Here is a 22,057-nt window from a genome sequence, read left to right as displayed (position 1 = left end):
ACCTATAAAATGTTAAATACACAATGAATGAAAAACATGGCACTATGATACCATTCATTATAATTTAAACACATAAATGTGCATTTATTCTTAAATTACTGCATCCTGGATGACCCGACAGTGTGTGTTTTCTTTTGAGATAAACATATTTTTTGTGATCCTGTGTAATTCCAGCCTTTATTGAATGACCCTAGGTCAACCTGTGCTTGCGGTTTTGATGTTTTAGGTGAGGCAGGAAACGGCCCATGAGGAAAGCAGGAGAAAAGGGCAGAGATGAGCAGCTGTTCAGAACCTTTTTCATCAGATAGGATTTAGAAGTAAAGTCAAATCAGCCAGCTAAACTGACTCGCTCCCATTTAAGTATAGCAGGTGCTCCGTCTTCTGCAGTTAATTACGGCTGAAGGCGTTATTAGTTCATGCTGTATCTGTCTCTTGTCAGTACATACAGATCAAGGCAGTAATGTAATACCAGTGAATGTGGATCGTGTTCATAATGCTGCTGCATATTTTTAAGTTGAAAAAGATACAGCCAATTTGCTTGTTGAGCATGACATTGGCAAAATTCTCATTACTGATTTAGGGATCATAACAAACTGCGTTTCGAGGTGTTATTCCACAGCGAAAGTCAGTACAGATTGACAGTAGCGATACAGAACATTTATGTTGTAATTTGTGGTCTGTTCTGTTGCTATCACGCACACACACCTGTGGACCTGTTCACACACTTATATTGGGAGAAGCTGCAAGCTTTGATAAGGCTTTTTTTCCTTTTAGCTTAAACACCACATCATCATGCTAGTGTAGATATGTCTTAAGAGAGAGGAAGAGAGTTTACCCAGGAGCTACATTAATATATGAAATCCTTTTGTAAGATGTGAACTTAAGATATATGCTGTTTCTTTGCCCTGATCTCCCACAGTCGCATGCAGAAGCGGCCCTCTGAGACCTTGTAGTAAAAGGCTCTGGAAGATAAAAAGATGGTTGCGCAGGGTTGGTGTGTGTTTATGTGTGTGTGTGTGTGGGAAGGGGATCTTCTTGGCCTGTTCTCATTTATTACATTGACATATCAGGTTGTATGATGTCTTGAGGATATCCACTTTTGCTCTTTGTTAGATCATGTTGCATCATATAACAATAGTGTATAAAAAGTTAATTTGAAAAGGCCTTGTTAGGGTGATGTAAAGTCTATAAATTTCACTGGAGAGACCAGTTTTATGTGAGATCACTCTAGTAGTAGTGCATTTTTAGCATGTTACTACTCATGGCCTTGTGAACTGAACCATGTAGACTGGGCAGACTGATTTGAGATACCCACATTACAAAAGGTGCACACCTCTGAAAATGACATCACATTAGTGGTTGCCAGTCAATTATACCTAACATGTACTGCTACCAAGATAATGCTACCAAGATATTGCCAGAATAATTGAATCAATAGAGGACCTCATACTTTCTAATGTGCATTTGTAGAAAAAAATGCATGCAGTAATAAATGTCCCCAATCTGAGCACAGGATTGAACATTTTCACTTGAATATTTGTCAAGTCTGGCTTGAATGTTTGATTTTTATTTTGTTTTAAAGGGCAAGCTATAAACACACACATTGGTGTTTTTCATTGATACATTTTGATTACACATTTGAACACCATAAATATTCAGTTACCGCCTTGCTGTGAAATACAGGATGATATTTTGGCCATATCTTGTCTATTGCCCAATCAGTATTATTTCCAACATGCCAATAGATCGTCTGAGAGAGGTAAAAGTACAGCAACGATTCTAGCATCAGCTATTTCTTTCTCTTTTTTATTGCTTCTCAGTCGATTGTGGCTTCAGCTTCAATTGTTTGATGTAAACACGACTTCTGTTCAATTGGCGTCGACTAAAGATGTTAAAAGCGACAACCCTAATGTAATCACTAGTCTAGCCACGCTGCTTTGTCTGCCGACATTTGTGATGTACTGTAACCCCAGACTCTATGCACAGGTTATCTGGTGGGATGTTCATGGCATTGGTCATGCAGGAGTCAGTCACTTTTTTTAGAGTGCATATCCACACAATACACTTAGGCTGTATCATTAACACTGCTTTCAGTTGCCTTAGAAATTAAGCCACTACTTTTGTGTTCTGTCAGATTATTTCTCAGTCTCTGTGTGTTTGCTTGGCTTTGTTTTTTTGTAGTCACATATGTGTGTTACATAACAAAAATGTTTCAGAAAGGAAGTATCAGGTGAAACTGAGACAGCATAATCTCTGCTTCAGTGGTATGCTTATCCAGTGCAAAGGGTAGTGCATTTTTTAGCTCCTAGCCAAGAGCACAAATGCACTTTCTACACAAAAAAACACACACTTAATATGTACACTTAAGGCAAAGAGAAACAATTGCTACATCTCCTCTCCTCATAATTTGAAACGTCTCAGAGGAGTTATTCATCATAAGTTGTGACCTGAAAAGGTGCTTCTACAGCATTTCTAGGAAAGATTGGTTAGTAAGTCCTCATTGCCTAATTTGGCTGCATTGCACTAAGAGTGATTTAAACGATCTGCAATATTTATTTTATTGCAATTGTGTTCATGTAATTGTTTCTTCTGATCATATTTTACACTGACAGGAAAGTATTGATAGGACAGGTTTGGTGCTGTGTTAGTGTTCTCCTGTGCATGTTGGAAATGTAAGAACCTCCCAGCAGGACAAAAAGACAATTAGTTCATACAGTGTAATGTAGGGGTGTTTGATATGTTTTATATAGACTTAGTAGTAAGATACATTACCAAGTATAGGACTTTGGTATTCAGAGCATAATGTGTTGTCTTTGCTCAAATAGGGTGCGCAAAATAATTGAGTTTGAATTGGTTATGCCTGAGGCTAAGTGCTAAAACAAATCTTTAAATGAAATTCATTACAAGCAGGGTTACCGTGCCCAGGTGTTATTGAATTCATTTCTCATTTTGACCTGATTTAGAAAGATAACAGCAATAAGTGAGACTGACAGAAAAGATGACAGTGACATTGCACATCATGGTTTCCCTTCAAACAGATTAAAACGTAGTCAGTCTCAATGGCTTAATTGATCCCTGCAGATGGTGTCTTTTCGTCTTTTGTTTTCTCTCTATTGTTTCTCTCAGCATGATGAGATATCATTTTAAGTAAATCCATCTGTGATGAAGGAATTCAACTTTTATGAATGCACAGAATTGGTGTGCTAATTGTAAATATTTCATTATAACACAAAACAGCGTGAAATGGCTCACTGTTGAACATTTTTGTTTTTCTGGTAATGTTCTTTCTCAAATTCATCGGTATCCAGACAAGGACAATTTAGAATGACATTGCTGTTTGAGACAGTTCCTCTTCACTGTAAGTGCAAGGTTGATGAGACCCCCCGCCACATACCTTCATACCAGTGAAATTAATGAGGAAAATGAAGCTAATGAGATAACAAGCACAAGATGGAGAAACAGGCTGATCTGACGCATCCTCCTGGTTATTTGGCAATATCTGGAGGCGTCACCGGCCTCAGACTCTCATTTTCTCCCTGTCATATTCAATCAGTGCTTCCTGCCTAAAATAAAAGCGAGTCCCTGCTGCGACCATGACCATCACAACACTGGTGTGGCTGGCCTCCATAATTTTTAGTTTGTTTTTACATTGGGGGGTTCTTTGTGATATATATATCAGATTGCATTTGCTAATTTGGTAGCACCAATATTTTGTTTTGAAGACCCACACAGTGATTTGCTACAATTAATATGCGGTTTCCTAAAGTACATTGCCCAGTTAATGTTGGCTGTGCCTAGAATGTGTCATTGTGTTTCATCAATTGTAGATAATTTGCAACAGTATGAAATGAGGTCACCAATATTAGCCGGCTCTCTTCACATACCTTGGTCACAACCCTGACTCGAAATCAAACCTGTTGTTGGGCTAATCTGTGCACCTGTATAATTTATAAGCAACCAGGTTGGGTAATAGGCCATCAGTAAATTTAAATGCTAAGCTGTTTTACAGTAGGGATTAATGTGCTGAGTAATAAGGTTCTTTAACTGCATAGTGCATTAAATGGCAGTTTACAAATGAACTGGTCACAAAGAACATACACTGATTTTAGGAATTGATTTAATATTGAGTAAAATTATAGACTGCAAACATTTAAGCACAGCTTGAATTGTTAATATTGGCCGCTATTGTGAAGCATGACCCAACCTGTCCTTAGTGAAAACTTACACCTAACATTAACCAGAAATATATCAAACTTATGGCGCAGACCTGCTGTCTAAAAACATTTCTCTGTTTCTCTGGGCTCATTTTACTGCTTTGTTGCTTCATTTGTTTGTACTAAATTTGAATGGTACCATCTTTGACAGGTTTACTGACTTTAGTTTTAGAAAATGCGATTTAAAGTGTAGACTGTCTACATCTCCCTAAGCTGTTTATAAACTTTTTTTAGACCAATATCTATTATTATTTGTATTCATCTGATGTAGCATAAAAATCTGAAATGATGTATCATTGTTTTTGAGTTAAAATGTATTTATTATGACTCACACTTTTAAAAAATGTGGCCATGTAAAGGTCTGCAACCTTTGTGGACATTTGTTTAGTGCTTATCACCACTAAGCTACAGCAGTGTTTTCCTTTAACAAACATTTTGCTATTCTTCTCTCATTTCCAGATTGATCCTAAGGTTGCCTTTCCCCGTCGCGCCCAGCCTAAGGTAAGAATAAATTGGTCACTAACCCTGCTCAAAGAAAATGATTATGTCTCATGTCAGTAGCTTACCTAATTTTGTGTGCTCACACTGCAGATACAAAGAGATACAAACACCCAGTCTGCATCCGTTGTTGTCACCTTGTCTGCGTGATTTCACCAAAGCAATTAAAGTAGAAAATATCTGACTTAAAGGAAATTTTCAGCATGATTGGGGTTATGTTATTTTTCTGCATTACCTTATTTTATTATATGTCTGTCAAATTTCTTGCAGTGCTTTTGTGCTTATTTCATCCTTCGTCATAGCTTTTTTCTGTGGAATTAAATGGAACTCTGGCTTATTATTACAATACTGTGCCATTGTAGCAGAGGATGCTGCGGTAGTATTAAATCAAGCTTTATTGTCTGTTTAATGTGAGTTTATGTGGCGAAACCATCCTGTTGACAGCGTCGTGACAGACAGGAGACAGAGTCTTATGTGTCAGAAGGAGGATGGTAGCTGTTGGTTGAAAATTCTATTCTGGAGTGAAAGGAGGGAATCTGAGAAGAGAGAAAGGATGAAGACCATCCTGTCTTGTGTTGGCTGTTATAGTGTTTTTCAAGGTGCACATTAATGCAAAATGCCGAGGTTTATTTTTAAGTGAATAGGCTGATATTATTAGGCTGCCTGAATTTGCACGAAATGATTGCTGACTTCTTACTGACAGTGATGAATTACATTTACTGGCTGAATTGTAAGTTGCTTTTCTGTAGCGTTTGGAGTTGAATGGGACTGAATGACATAAATGAATTGGAAATATCTTTATTGTGTAGCGTGCATGTAGAAATTGTCACAATTAGCAGTAAAACAATGAGTGATTTAAAAAATAAGCCAAACTCCAATCACGCAGGAACTGTCATACAAGCTCTTCCTGATGCGTATTATCTTTTCTCTTCTTGATTACTGGTCTTGAGCAGTTCTATTGACAATTAAATATTCAGCATGTGCAGATGGTGCTGTGGCGTAGTCAAGGGCTTTGTTGACATGCCCTCTCACACCATCCCCCAGCATTTACTGTGCCGGGCTATAGCACGGCACACTGTAGCGAAATTCAGCCTCGCTATCAGGCCTTTTTCCACCTAAACCAGGTGGAAATCGATAATAGATTTTCTCCTTTCCACTGGATCAGAGAGAGGCATTGTTAAAGAGTTGTTCAGGTTTCAAATGAGGAATTGGCAGTGCAGGCTTTCAAAGCCAGAGCACATGGTGACTTAAGGATATTGGCATATGGTTGAGAAACTACCCGTGTTCTTCCACATTTTCTTACATGGCAAGTATATCACTTTAACTTCCTCTATTCTGAGCCTTGCTCATAAAAGTCTGCAATAAAACAGCTCAGATGTTTGATGATGCTTCCACTTTTTAAGTGAACAAGAAACTCCTCCTGCCGTCGTGGTTATTGCTTATCTTTTTTAAACTGCATTATGCTCCTTTTTTTGCAATGAGTCATAAGAAAATACAATATTTTGAGGAGTTCTACAGGTCTTAAACATATTTTTCTCTCTACCTTGTGTGATTCTTAACACTGTGTATAATGACACCATAACAGAATGTGTGGCACTGCACAAGCCTTGTACCAATGATTTATAAAATAGCTATAGGGCAAGCTTGTTAGAGAAGAAAAATGGTTGTATTGAATGTGGATTATAAAGGATCTTAAAGCAATGGGATTAAGCCAGATAGATTAACATTGCATGGGTTTGTACTTTATGTTCAATTGATTTAAGACCTTTAAAAGTAGCCCTATTCTGTGGGTCCCATTTAGAAAGTCCTCTCTGTTTTGCATGTGGTTTCTTTTGTACCCCTCTCTCCTTCACTGTCTGGCTGCCTGGCCGCTTATGCAGCTGTTCAATAGGTTTTGTTTAAAGAAGCCCAGCTTGGCAGGTGCCTCAGTGGCACGAGCTTCGGGAGAGGAAATCACAAGGAGACCAATCGCTGTTAATTTTCTCACGGCTAACAATGGCCTCATAAGTAACCCTGCCAATGACCTCTCACTGCTGAATGCTGCAATATGGTAGAACTATACAGTATGTACATCACGTAGCATAATGCTGAAAACAGACAGGAGGTGAAGGTGAACACGGAGGACATTTCACTGTAAACAACTGAAGGCGTTTGCACTTGGATGACAGGATCACAGGAAAAACATCTCGTATCAGCAGACTTACCTGACACTGCCCCAAAATATGGGACAGTGCCTCTGTAAAAAAGACGCTTGGACACAAACAAAAGGGGGTTATTTTACAGTGGACACACCCCCTCTAAATCTAATGTATTGTGTGAAAGAATCACTTTGAAGGTGTAGAAAAATTCTATGTTTGAATTGTAGGTTACAGTCGTAATAACACCAAGTTATTGTGAATTAGAACATATAAGTCACAGAGCACCGTTAACCCCCGATACCCAGCCTGCATCCGAGAATCATGTATATTTATGATTTGATTGTGTGTGTGTTTTTTTTAAAGACCATCTCACACCAGAATATTGGTAAAGGGCACAAAGGGGAGATAACCACAGGTCCCGTCAATCAAAGGAAACAGCCTAAAGAAATGCAAACCGGCACACACATTACAAATGAATAATGTCACCCAACTACAGCTTATCTTAAGACCTAAAAAAGAACATTTTGTATTAAAAATAGAAGCTGTGCTTACAAGTCATGTCAAAGGTATCAATATAGACTGGTCCACAAATATTCAAGGGATTAGGTTGCATGTGAGGATGATTGACACATGAGAATGAAAAGGATTAAACAATGATGATGTGATGCAAAGTGCTTTATGCACATTCATTTATGCCTTGTCTCTTCCTAGCTTGGCAGGGGATAGCCATGGCTTTGTTAGATAGGCAGCTAAAAGTAGCTTTGGAAATGGCAGGATTTCTCTGTAAAGGTTCCAGCATCTCAACAATGCATTTCACAACAATCCACTCATTAAAATACAGATATATGATGAGCAAAATTAATTCAGCAACCATGTTTTATTTGGATGTGGTTGGAGTAGAAAATGCAGGCTTTTTCTGTGTGTTAATTAATAACTGTAAAGTGAGCATGATGCGATCGATCAATCAGTCACCTTTTTAGCTAAATCAAACGTATCCTGCTGCTAATTAACAGTGTAGATGCTCGGTGATGTTTTCAAACAAAGGTCTCTGTCATTAAGTATGCGGGCTTTGCTGTGTGATATAGGACTCTTTCTCATTTCCCTTGAAGATTAAGCTTAATATTATATTTAATGAAAAAATATCGGAGCTGAGGTTCTCTTCCTCAGGTGAATTAAGGTGGATCCATTGTGAAATGCTTTCAGGAAACGAATGGAAGCATATTTTCTGAGTCTTGATTATTATACAAGTTTGTTTTCAGAATCCTTCTGCCTGTTGAGATACTGAAAATTCTTTTAAAAAACCACCCACCCACCTTTTTAGTATTATGACTGTGTATAGAAAGCTGTAAAGAAGACAGAGACGAGATGATGCTTTTTCTTGCTGTCTGCTAGTTTGATATTTCCGAGTAAGGCTCAAACTGAAACATGTAAACGAGGCCCGCTCTCAGTTTCCTGGAGAAATCAAAGGGACGGTTTCTGCCGACATTGCTCGAGATTTGCCACTCAACTGTTGGCGTCATTACCGCTGCTGCCGCTGCCTTTGTTTCCCACAGTGAAGTCACACACAACCATGGCATGTCCCAGCATGATTTTAATTGCCAGTGGGACTGTGGCCACTTCAGTGGGAGATGAGTTCTGATGGCTTGTTATGGAAATGAAAGGAACTAGCAGCATCCATTTACGGAGCAATGGGCGTAACCCTTTCCTTGCACCTCATAAAAGGGGCATTGCATTGTGAACCAAACAGAGCAGGTCGTCGCTGTGTTTCCGGCAGACCTTTGGATGCAAAGAGCAAACTCTGTCTGTTCACATATAGATCTGTACTGCTGTGTAGAAGCAGCCGTGACAACACAACCAGAAATTGTGTTTTGTTTGCAGTAACAGTTTTCTTTCCTGAAAGTTCTCATATTAAACTGCTTGCTTTAATGTCAGTGAGGAGGGAGGATAACTGTGCAAGTGCATTGGTTGAGGTAATTCTGGGCTATCAGTCAGAAATACCATCAAAGCACTGTCCCAAATTTTACTTGCAGCATGTGACAGCTGTGACTGTGTCTTCCCTCTGCATGGCCTACTGTTAGTGTTGGCCTGCCTGTCTCTGGCAGCTGGAGCTCTCCCGTTCTTTTTTGCCTCCCTTTCTGTCTTTGCATGTCACAGTCCCATTTTCCCCTTTGCCTCTTTCTCTCTTTCTGTGAATGGCAAATTGACCAGTACCTCCACCTCCTCTGTGTTCCACACATCTCTTTCTCTCTCTCTCTCTGTTCTTTATGTTCTTGGCTGCCTGAAAAAAAACTCCCAGGTGTATTGAAGTTGTAGAGATTTCAAGTCAATGAAGTCAAGTAAAAAAGCTGCATGCACATTCACATCCCTTGTGCCTTTTTATTTTGTGACAGACAAACAAGAATGGAGTTTTATGTAAAATTTAAAACAAAACCGTCCATGTTGGCTCCTGTCATAGTTTTTTGACTTTATCTTTGAATCTGTCATTCCTCCCCCGTCTTTCTCTCTTTGTGCTCTTTCCTGTGCTTCCTTCTCAGTCTTTTAGGATTACAGGGCCTTGTAAATCCAGTCTTACACCTTGCTCAGTTATTTGATCTAGATTTAGCATTATGATATTCCCCTTCTCAAAATGATCCTTATTGTAAATGACACAGCTCACTGCTGGGAAAATGAAACCTCCGTAGCTGCCAGCCCCTTTGAATGTCCCTGTGAGTTTATTAAAAGCACCAGCTCCCCCGTTCCAACTCAGATCTGCACAGCTGCACGAGTCCAAAAGAATATTCAAGGACAAAAGTCCTTAATGCACACAGCAGAATGCTGTATCATTATCTGTGTTGAATGTCACAGTTTATGACAACGAGCCCTCCCAAATATTTCCAACGTGAAAGAAGATTATTTCTTATTAGAAATTCTCCATTTCAAAGGCATTTTTCTGTGCTGATAGCGCACGGTGTGGAAGAAAGACACAGTCTGTTTTGTTGTGCTGGCTATTATCCAAACCTGACATTGCATTTGAAGGCTTGGGGCACAGGTCTTATCCCGGTGAGCAACCAAGATGTCCAGCTAAAAAGATTTTTTTTTTGTATTTCTCAAAATAAATGCACTTTTGAAATGGGGCTTTACATTTGACACTAACTGCCCTGACGTTCAGACAGTCTGATAGTGAGCAAAGAAAACTTTGACCAAGACGACGGGAAAGTGACAAGCAAGTTGATGGGAATTCTTCACTGTCACTCTTTTCTGTCCTCTGGAAAAGAAAAAAAACCAGATGTGCAGCCAACATAAATAAACCCTCTCTTAGATGGAGGATGACACAAGGAGTTGTTTTCCTCCTGTGGTAATGGCTGCCTTGCTGAAGCTGGAGATGGGTTTAAATCCCTGACCCGTCAGCTCCTTTGCTTTCAGTGGCCTCAGTGGAACTGCTCCAGATGAAAATGGGGCCAGAGCAGAGACATATGAATGACTGTTTGTTTGGTGGTCAGACACAATCACCAACTGAGTGACCCAGTTAACGGGCAGTCAAAGCGATGCTCAGTTTGATTCATGCAGGTTTTTTTGTGTGTTTCACAGTTTCTTAATGTATCTTGTGTTCTTTTTTTCATGGCTGTCGCCAATATTTATGCTTCAATGGAAAGATAAATGATTTGTAAATGTGAATGCTAGTGTAATTATTTTTTTTTGTGCTGCAGATATAATATGAACACACATTTCTTTTGTTTGAGTAATTGCCAGAGCGCAAACGGAGGGTACGTGTGTGTATGTGTGATTCTTCTTTCCCCTGCCTCCCTCTTTTCTGCTCTGGTCTCCTTGGTTGCGGGTGGAGAGTAATTAGGTTTTCTAGAGGATTGAGGGGCTCTTACAATGCTTACCAATGGCAGCAGTCAGGCAGGCTAGTTCTGGCAGGGCAGAGAGGACAGAGGGCTGTGCAGGAGCCTGGCACTGCTAAACCTGATGCTGACTGACAGTAATGAGGACAGCCTGCTAGCCAGGATAGAGAGGAGAGCAGAGGAGAGGAGGGCATGGTCCTCTACTATACCTCTCAAGACTTCTTATCAAAGCCCACACAAGAACACACAGAAATACAAACAACACAAGCACACAAGTTTTAATGTCTACCACTGTAGGTAGACCAGAGCAAATGCATCACAGGTGCACTGCACACTCTTGTTTGGCTCACTCATAAACCTTATGAAAATCTAAAATAAATTGTGATTCATGCAAAAACAACAAAAGCAAGTATGGGATGTTTTGTTCACTCAGTGAAAAAAGGTACAAAGGTACAAAGAATTCCTTTATCTGAATTGCAACAAATTTGTACATTGCGCTAGTTACATCATGTTTGGATAAAAAGCGGATTGGCTGCACCTTGGTATTGGTATTGGTTTTCTAGTGGCCTCTCATCCCAACAATGTCACTAACAATCTAAGTGGGTCTGTCATCACAAACCAGCGTTGACAGTGACCTTGAGCCCTCTTCAGCTGTAGCACTCTTCAATATTAACAATAATGTGACAGGTGAATTTGCTGGCCTTGTTAATTTTTTTTTCATTTTTTTTTGTAATCCCCTTAAGTCTCCACCCACCCAATGTTAAAAACAAAGGTTGAGAATGAAGCGAAGAAACACTTCACTTTGAAAGTCATCACTTCAGAGAGCGGCTTTGGCAGCTAGAGAGGTCCAGAAGGAATGCATTTCAAATTTTTTTTTTTTTTAACACTGACCTTTTTGAGGTTGTGTTTGAATGAAATAGTGGAAATAATTAAAAATGGATGGCCAGCTTAATCATGATGATGAGTTCCATTGTGTTGTCAGACACATCACCTTTCTGTCCAGCTTTGAATAGTCGCCACTGCTCTGTACCTTTTACCTATGTGTTCTGCTTCTGAACATGCTGAGTGGGGATATGTACAATAAAGGGCAAGACATGCCAGCCCCAGCAAGAGAGGCTCAGGTGTGTCATCTGTATTAGGTTATTACCAACAGACCTACAGCTATACATGCAACACAAGGGTTACTATAAGGATGCTTGTCTGTATTATACATGTGCTCAAATAAACAGGTGAGAGTTAGTATAGTTTGCGTCAACAACAAAACTACTTGGTTAGGTTTAGAACAGATCAATAATTTGGGATAAAGTACACCCTTTCACAACGTTAATCACTGAAAGCACATTTTTTGCAGTTGCCAGATTAACCAGTACCACCCCAACAATAGCTCAAAATACCACATATTTCCAAGCTTTTAATGTGAAGCTGTTATGTTTGACACTGTGAACCAATGTGGCTATTACACACTCTCCCCAGCCCTGGGCTTGGTATAGAATAAGATTATCCATAGTGCACAAAATAAAAGATCCACGCCCAACATATTCTAATAGAAATACATATAAAATATTTTGTAAATCAGGTTATTTTTCTTGTCATGTTTCTTTCAACCCTTCAGCTCCCAACATTGAGGTCCGAGGCGTGCAGAGCACATCTCCAGTTTATGTTTAGCTGAAACTGTAAAAGTAAAGCTTAAGTGTGATCATTTTGTGTTGGATGTGTCTGTCCGATTGGAAGATTGCCTGACCAACTCACTGAAGTGTTGTGCTATGATTGGATCCAGTTGTCATTGTGGAGTAAGATATTGGAATGTCGCCTGCCGGATTGTCCTTTCTCACTCTGACGTTGTGTGACAGTTCATACTCTGTAGTTTTCATGTGCTGTCCTGATTCCTTTTTTATTTTCCTGGAAGGACGAGCCTCTGAGATTAAGAGTGGTATTTTTACAGCTGGACAAATCTGTCAGGTTATTAGTTGTTCTGTTATAGGTGGGATGATTAACCGTGATGATCTGTGCATCAATCCATGCACAGACAGACAGCCTTTTTAATTATTTAAAAAACATGGCCAGTGCTTGGATTATATGGTTGCCTTATTGTGGTAGTGTCACTTTTAGCCCCACTTTAGACTTTGGATCATGGTTTGCCAATCCCCACACCAGTCTAATTGTGTCACTGTTCTCAAACAGTCAATAGAGTAATGCTCTAATAATAACCAAACATGGCTGGATTGTTATGAAATAACAAGCAATGAACGGAAATATACTGTATTCTCTGCTGTAATTACATATTGCAGAACTTGCACTATTATTTTGCCTGTCAGTCTCATCAGATGTGTGATGTGCTTGCTTTGTATTGCACCCTAAAATATCTTTACTAGAAGAAGGTGACTGTGGTGTATCTGTTGTCACTCTGATGTACAAATATTATGTAATTAGCTGAACGTCAATTCTTTGTCGTTTAATTAAAATATGCCTAAATTACAAGTGTATTATTGTTGCTCTTCAAAAGATGAAGGATAAAAGATAAAACAGGCTGACAGGGTATAAGATTATTAATATAATGTGGTGGAACAGATGCAAAGTTCTAAAAGAGTTCTGATGCAGGAGGCCAAATTGCCTGTGATAAAAATCACACAACCACTGTTGCTGTATTTCTGTGATTTCCACCTGATGTGGGAACCACTGCAAGGCTACCGTTCTGCTTGTACTTTTTGCCAAGGCACTGCCTAATAGCTCCCAAATGGCCCCAGTGGCAGAAAATCTGCATGGTATTGTTGGTAGTTGGAAGAAGTAGATAGATTCCGAGGGCTGAGATATAACAAAGCGTGGCAGGGAGGATATGCAGGGAAGAGGCTGTCAGGCATGCTGCTGCACATTTATGGTGGGGACTGTTGGTCTGTCATTCGCCTCCATAATAATGTACCATTTGTCAACCTAAATAGAGAGAATCTCTGACTTTTTTTTATTGTTTCTGAGCTTGGGTTGCATGTTTATTTTTATATAATGACATGACATCTGTTGCAATGTGCTACTAAAAAATACACCGTATGCATGCGTTAGACACCAAGTCTTCAATACTGAATTACTGCATCTAAGTCAGGGCGCTAAAGAGCTTAGCTGTTCCTCTACATAATGCTTCGGTCCTCAGCTGTGACCTTTCTCTTCAGCACATCATTCACGATTATACTGCTGACATGTTGGCTCATGCCAATAATTTTTCATTGGAGGCAGTGTCAGACACATCATATTTTATCATCTGGATAAATTTGTGTTGTGTTTTTCATGTGGGCTCTCCATAATTTGTATTTGTCTGTTTATGTGCCTGTCCTAGAGATTAGATTTTGCATTTAATTTAACTCTGAAAAGCATTCAAATGCAAACACAAGCTGGCATCGGTGTATTGTTGCAACATGGGAGATATTCAACGTGAATAAAATTTGGTGTTAGAATGGAAAAATATGTCAGTATATGTACATGCGTGTGAACTGGTCATTAAACAGTGAACCTGCATGTGCTGCAGCCATTGTACACCATGCATGTACATTGTACAATAAACAGAAATTGAAGCAGAAGAGAAGAAAAAAAAATAATTTTGTGTGTGGTTATCTGAACCCTTCTGAATTTCAATTATAGGGTTTATTATTATTTATTGTATATGGATGAACAATGTTCAAATACTGTTTTTTACAGCCAGATACAAGAGTCAGAATAATGCATTTTATGCATAATGAACCACTTTACAGAGTTGTTTACAGAGAAGTAACAAATATGGCTATATTGTATTTGAGTGCTTTGGCTGTAAATAACAAAATGGACCTTGTAACATCTTTTTATGTTAAAAATTAAACGGCATAGAGCTACTTTGTGCTGCAGTGGCAAAATCAACAAGTGCACAACAGCCATTGATGATGACAGTCTAAGCACAGGTCGTTAAACACCTTTTTCTAACAATAGGACAAAACGTTTAGCTAGATATTGTTTGCACTTTATAGGTGATACTGAAAATTATCCTACAGTACTAAATAATAACTTAATCTATCATCTTCACACATAAATCATTCATTCTGAGTAGGGTCAATGACCGTGTCATACAACTTTGACTCAAACACCTACTCAACTGATCATAAATAGTTGCCATTATTGTTGAACAAAGGAAATGTTAACTACTGTTTTAGGTACTGTACTACTTAAATGTTCTCTATTTAATTGAAGCCACCTCATAACTGATGTAATTACTGCACATTATCCATTCTCAGAATATATTCAGAGGTAATGTCGGTGTCACGCTTGGCTGTTCACAGATTTGATTTATTGTGCCAATTGTAAGTTTTCAGTATTTCCAGTGAAATTAATTTAACTTTAAATTGGATATCATGTATCCTGGCAGCTCTTTTTCAGTTTCTAATATTTGCCTCTTTCAACTCATCTGCACCTTTTTAGACATTCACTGTTTTCCTGAAGATTTTATTGGGCAGCCAGTTTGGACCATTTATAGTGACACTGCCTATGCCACATGGTGTGGAGCTTGTTGCTTTTATAGGGAATGCGAGAAACTAATTTAATTGGCTGTGATTGACACCGGCTCCTACCACATCAACTGGTAATTTATTCCTTCTAATCCAACCTCTTTTGCGACTGCTCTGCAGGTGTGCCGCCGCTGTGCCAGCTTCTTTTGGTCGCAAAATTACCAAATATCTGTTCTTGCACCTACATGCTCTACATGTGGTACAGCAGTGCCATATATTTGGACCACTGCCTGTGCTTTCACCTTGATTCATTAAAAGAAGATCCCCTGTGACACACTGTTGGAAAATGCAAAAAAAAAACAAAACAAACATCCCCCACAAATAGAAAAAAAAGCTTCCTCTACTGCTAGTTGAGAAATAATCAGAGGTAATGCACATGCAGGTCAAGTCTGCCTTATTTTGTGACTTAATTTTCTCCCATGTTATCATACAATAATGAAAAGTGTTGACAGATTCATTTCCTTGCTGCTACCGCCTAAGACCATTTTGTGATTTCTAATTGATAGCTACATGCAGCAATTTTATAGCACTAGCCAATTTTATAGCACTTTTAATTAGGCCAACTTTGACCTTCTGTTCGCTTTGCATTTATATTGCTCCAAATTATTTTCACCTTCTTTCCTCATTAACTTTTGTCAAATGAACACAATCATTTACAACATATTAATCCATACATGTACTGCATAAAATGTGGTGGGACTTAAATGAATTGATAATAGTTTGGATTAATTGGTTGATTGATCACACACAATTAAATAATCTGTAAAATGAATATCTCTTATGTTCTACTTTCCAAGTAAAGGGCATGCAACACAGAAAAACAGAAACTAAGTGAATAAAAATACCTCAGTGAAATAAGTCGGCTACAAGCACTTAGTTGACTAATTGACTAAGAGGGGAAGCCCTTACATACGTCGTTAGGGAATACAGGTGTATGATGACTCTTCACTCAGATAAATCCTTCACATGGAACTAGTTAATCTTCCATGTAATACTGAGCAGATGTGTATATTGGTAAATGAATAAGCACCAACACCAGATGCATCTCAATTGGCAAGGTGTTTAGTATTCTTTAGGACTTGACTGAATACTGAATTTGTATGAGCATGCGTGCCAAGTTGCAGCCTGCGCAGCAAGCAGGAAATGGTTTCATAAACTTTTGAAACGTTAAGCTTCAACTATTATTTTTGCATTGAGATATATCTGCAATGTGGCAGAATGTTGCAGCAAGTCACTGTCTCAACCTGGCAGTCCACTCTTTAATGTTGAAGTGTGCTCTTTAAATAATGTCCATCCTATCTAAATGTTGCAGCTTAACAAGGACCATTTCAGGCAGATCATTTGAGGACACAGGAAGAGAGGAGAGGGGGAGAGCTTGAATTTACTTCCACTAGTAAAGCTAGAGTGGTGAATGACAAGGTTCCATTCATTGCAAATGGAAGACTGCAATGAAGTGCAGTCAAGGGGGACTAACCAGCGCAGTAAAAACACTTTGTGTTTGACGCAATTCTCTCCTACTAAAAGTTGCCCTGTAGTTAGTGCTTGAAAGGTAGCCGATAGTAAAGTGTTGGCTCAGATTTTCAAATTAAACGAGCATGGCACCATGTCCAGAAACTTTCTCTGTTTTGACCTTAACAGTCTACTGAAACAGAGTATGTGTGATGATAATTCAACCAAGAAATAAAAGAAATACAGCAGTTGAATCATTTTTATGGCTTGCTTTAAAGTTTGTTAGAATTAGGCTATAGTCCAAAAAGTGGGAAGTCACGTTGTTGGGGCATTTGCATAAAGTAGACACACAGGTGATTTAAAAAAAAAAGGCATGGCATCTATGAATGCATTAAAAATAAATAGTAGGGAAGAATTCATCAACATTATTGGTAATTTATATCTGGTGACACTTATGAGCCTCCAATTTTAGTGGAAATTCATGAAATGAAAAACAGCAGTTTTACATTTGACCTCTTTTGACCTTCATTCTGTTCAGTCTGGCTTTCTGTCGTGTGAGCCATATTTGTGTTTGTCTGCTCGTGTGATTGTCCGTCTCATCTCTTCTCCCTCTTTTCAGTATTAGAGTCTTTATCTGCTTAGTTGACTTTATAACTGTAACACTAGTTTAATTTCCTTACCTGCTTAATTGAAATTCACATCTCTTTCTCATGTGTCTTGCTGCAGTGTGTGTGTGTGTGTGTGTGTGTGTGGGGATGGGGGTGCGGATATTAGTGAAGATGTATTTTCATTCTGAAAGTGGCAAGTGATGGACAGGATCTCACAGACAATGCCCCCTCCCCACTACCCTCAATCTTTTTGTCTGCTGCACCTGTCTTTTAGATACCTTTCAACCTTGTCTCTTTCTTTTGCTCTCTCTATTCCCAAGTCCCTCTTTTCCCTGGATTGCCTCAGCTTGATAAATCTGATGCTAAATTTAGAGACATATTTCTCAAAGTCACCAGGACTAGAAAGAGAGAAGACCACAGACAAAATGGGCTCTCTAATCCGTGTTTATCATCTTTTATTTATCTCGTCACAGAAATTCACCTCTTCACTTATGTCTCCCTGTTGCCGCCACAAGTTTTTCTCTCTTCCAATTATATGTCTCATTTTTGTTTTAGAAGGCCACATTTTAACTGCATGTTGAAATGACATCATTCAGCTCAGTGGGGTTGTGCTTCGTAAAATTAAGGCTTGTTGAGATACTAATAGAATATCTTTGCCATTGAAATTACAGCTGCGAATGTGCTGCCATTGAGCACGGCCTTCAATTCGCATTCCGTTATTTCCTCAGATTCTTTGTCAGACCTTCGTAACATTGTTTGATCACAATACGGCACCCGCAAGACAGAAATTATGCTCAACTTGGAGTGGTTTCAGCTGCACCTTACAAGCTCAGCTCATCTCATTTTTATGAAGAGACTTATTAGCCACAGGCTAAGGCATTAGCAAATAAAAGCCAAAAAAAGCATAGGCATGGGCACATAAGAGAGGCTGTAATCTGAAGCACTATAATCCACATTCATTTATTTATCCACAACTTAAAAGAACATTTCAAGCTTTGCAGACGGCGCAGGATCATTAACTGAAGTGTACAAGAAGAGAGAGATGAGTTATTAAAAGATAATGAGGATAAAGAGAAGAGGATGGAGGATGTGCGAAATACCCTGTGACAATCGGAGGGTCCTGGTGCTTTGGGCAGTAATTCCGTAACACCACTGGATCCAAGTTGCCACGCAAGAACAAGCACTATGTGGTTTTGAATTTGTCCGTTTTTTTGTGTGTGTGTTCAGTCATACAAGGACTGTTTAAAAGTCTTTATTTGTATTTTCAGTCTGCACAGGCAACGTGTTTATTAATTACCTCACATTTCTACAGTGCTTTGTTTAGTAAGACAATGAATTATATCATAATCCTGTGGCATTATGATGTGTTCACAAACATATTTTAAGATTTGTATAAGTAATTCATTAAAAACATGGGCAATAGAGGGCTTTGTTTGCTTGACTTTCTCTCCATGTGCACGTCCAGGTTGAAAAGTGATAGACAGCTTACTGTAGATCCAGGCAGCAACAAAAGGCAACTCCTCAAAAGGTGGTGTGCAAAAAAAAAGTAGATGCTGTCCTGTTGCGCTTGATTTGTTAGGGTGTCTTTTTTTTTTTTCCGGGTCGTTACCACAGCTCTTTTATGAGCAAACCTGTGCTTGTAGTTTGTGTGTTAGTTGTGTGTGTGTGTGTGTGTGTGTGTAGCTTCCTAGCATCTGGTGCACAAACATCTCTATTTATTCATTCTTTTGCCAGGAAGCAGCAAACTTTTAGTTTCCCTGCAGACTAAGCAGCAGAGCTTTCTTCTTTTCTCATGGACACTTTGAGCTTAGTCTGCTAGTGCATTTTCCCTCTTGGAGCTGGGATCTTCATTGTAGTTTGGGCAAGGCTGAAGCATCAACACAATATTTGCTACCTGTGTTCTGTTTGCATTTGTGCAGCTCCACATTTGTCAAAATGTATGTAGCAGACAATACAAGGAGGTTTGAACTGTATAGGATTTGGCACTTGACACATATCTGATTATGTTCATAGTACCAAATACAGATGTATGATTTGTGAATACAAGTGGTTTAGAACATTATTGAAAACATAGTATAGATGATTTCCTTGTTATTGGTGCTTGTGAAATTGAGATCTTAAGTGAGATCTAGCATTGCATATTTAGCAGGGATCAAAGTATTAAACAGTGGAGCTGAACTACTTATCACAAACTAAATCTGAGTAAAATGGGAAACACTGCTCTGCTATTGTGTGTTAATCTCCCATATTTCTTTAAAACTCTCTGATTAATTATTTTTTTAATATTGTTCATGTGTGCTGAGAATAGTCAACACACATGGACATCAGTCAGTCATAATAGCGGACCGTGAGTGTTTATCAGAGGCAGAATATGCCTTCCTGTAGGTGTATTTATTATGTAGAGCTCCAGCAAAATAGTTTGTAATTAGAATGCAGTTCTGTACAGTATATACAGATGGATCGATTCAGTGAACAATACCCACATTCCTCACTATACTGTCTCAAGAAGCAAGGTAATGGCTTGGACAGAAGACGTGCTCCTCTTTCTCTCTCATTCTCTTCTTCCTCTTCATTTTCTCAGCGCTTTTATAACTTTCTTATCTGCCTGTTGCCAGGAATACTTCTCCTTTTATCCTCTCCTCTGTAGCCTGTCTTTTGGCTCTTGTTTATATTGGATATGAAGGGTGGAATATCCCTCCCCCTGTGCAGTAAAAGTGGCATCCTGCAGTGGTCCTTCTATACTGTACTATACATTTTTTTAGAAGGGAAGAGAGTAATTAGTTTGCCATTTGGAAGCATTGCTTGTGCCTGTAGGTAAACAGTGCGGGTTTCTGAGGAAGTGTGGCCAGGTAGAAATGTTACAGAATAGCACACGTGCCAGCTGCTTAAATGCATCTTGGCTGGTTGTATTGTAATTTAGCTTATTATCAGCAGTTTGCAGCATCTATGGCTGAATCATATTTCTAAACTTCACCTTCAAATCTTCAAGATGTAGAAAACCCATTTTAGCACAATTTTCACAGTCACAGTCTGCATAGCTTTCTGATCCTGTTGTTACATCATGTTCAGAGAGTGAACCAATGATAGTACTCTGCCTACAACAAGCATATTATCAAAGTTTGTTTGCTGTGGTTTGAAGGGATCAATCACAATTTTAGCACATCTCATGACAGAATACAGTGCAGTTATTTATAGTCGCATAGCAAGATCTTCTCAGGATGGCCCTTTTTTTGTTTTTGTTGTTTTTGTTTGGCATTATTTTTTTGTCTACCAATAAGTACAAAGGCCAAGGGTGAAGGGGGTACTGTAGGAGGCACATCAAACTTTCACCACAGGAGGTTGATTTCTGTGACACCATTATTTATTTTATTTTATTTGTACTTTTTGTTGTACTATTAGTTTTATGCTACTCTATGTATCGCTTTCAGTCACTGCTTGGTTCAGTTTGACCACCAAAGATGCTAATATACACATGCTATGCACTATTGGTAAACATTATAAAGAAATGTTTTTGAATTTACTGATAGATTATTTGCAGAAAGCAATTTGGATTAGTTTGAATGAAAGTGTATAATGTGTTGGCCATTGTTCACTTTTTCTCCTAATTCCATTCTTAGCCTAATACCTTGTTGCATGTTTACAAACTGTTAGATAATACTCACGGCAAATAATTTTCAATTGTGAAATGAAAACATGTTAAAACTAATCAACAAAGTGTGATTTTATTGGGAAACTCTTGAAGGTTCTGAGCTAAAATTAAAATGTAATAAAGTAGATTTTGTATTAAATAAGTAGCACATGTAGCTAACAGATTCATTATTAAGGACTGGTTGTTTTTTTCTGATCTGAACACATTGTAACCCATAGTACCTGCCTGTGAGGTATAGCTTCAGCAGACGTGAGGGTTGCATAAAACCTCTGCCTTGTACTTGCCGGCTGACATTTCCCAGTCTTTGATCGATGAGCTTTCCACCAGCTCCTTCACTCTGGGCAAGTTCTTCTCTCTCTGTCACTGAGAACTCTACAAGATGGTGAGGCTGGCACCTCCTTAAACAAGAATATGAGCACAACACTTCTCCTTTTCTAACGATACTGATTTGCATTGTGCAGTAGAAGACTCCTCAGCGAGCAGTGGATCAATTAACTATGTGAATAGAAATATACATTGCATTACTGTATATAACAACACCATGTTAAAGCAACAGGTGTGTTAACACTTAGGCTCTGATGCATCGTCATTGATTACATTGAATATGCAAATTCCGAATGGGTGCATGATTGTAGTGCAGCAAACCCAGGTTTCTCTTTTAATGGCATCGAGATGTTGTTGTCTTTGATTTGCATTCTTGCCATCCTGTGTTGCACTAATTAAACATAGATAATCATGTAGCACAGTCTTGTATTTCCGTACTTAATAATCATGCAGTTCATTGATATGTCAGGTTTTAAAGTCCACTCAGACTGACACAATGCAAAGGATGCGATATAAAACAGTTTGGGACTGATTTTTTTTTTCTGTTGTTTCAGTTCTTTAAAGTGAATCATCATGATTATCTTTCATTTTGTGGTAATTCGGTTTTAAATCTCTGGGTTAAATTGGGATTTGTTATGTGGGAAGGGAGGCTGATTTAGCCGAGTAATTGCAAGGGTTTGCACCATTATGTAGCAGTAGGCTTTGTATTAAATGCAGCTTCATATAGCATTATAATGACCTAATGAGCTTTACAAAATCATTATAATTCACACACTAACACCATTTGATTCATGATTCAAAAAATGTCTTTAGTGGCACACTTGCATAATCGA

General features: G+C 38.7%; 1 protein-coding gene across 15 annotated transcripts in view; it reads left to right on the top strand.

The window, feature by feature from the left end:
• msi2b (musashi RNA-binding protein 2b) overlaps positions 1-22,057 on the top strand; it is a 211,990-nt gene that overhangs the window by 5,163 nt on the left and 184,770 nt on the right. For all 15 annotated transcript variants that reach the window (XM_028420833.1, XM_028420827.1, XM_028420830.1 and 12 more), the window contains exon 5: positions 4,674-4,715. In XM_028420833.1, coding sequence (XP_028276634.1) covers positions 4,674-4,715 — 42 coding nt within the window. The remainder of the gene's footprint in view (positions 1-4,673; positions 4,716-22,057) is intronic.

Source organism: Parambassis ranga, chromosome 14 (genome assembly GCF_900634625.1).
Source record: "Parambassis ranga chromosome 14, fParRan2.1, whole genome shotgun sequence".
NCBI lineage: Eukaryota > Metazoa > Chordata > Actinopteri > Ambassidae > Parambassis > Parambassis ranga.
The sequence above is the reverse complement of the archived record's forward strand: the minus strand, read 5'-3'. Positions and strand labels throughout refer to the sequence as shown.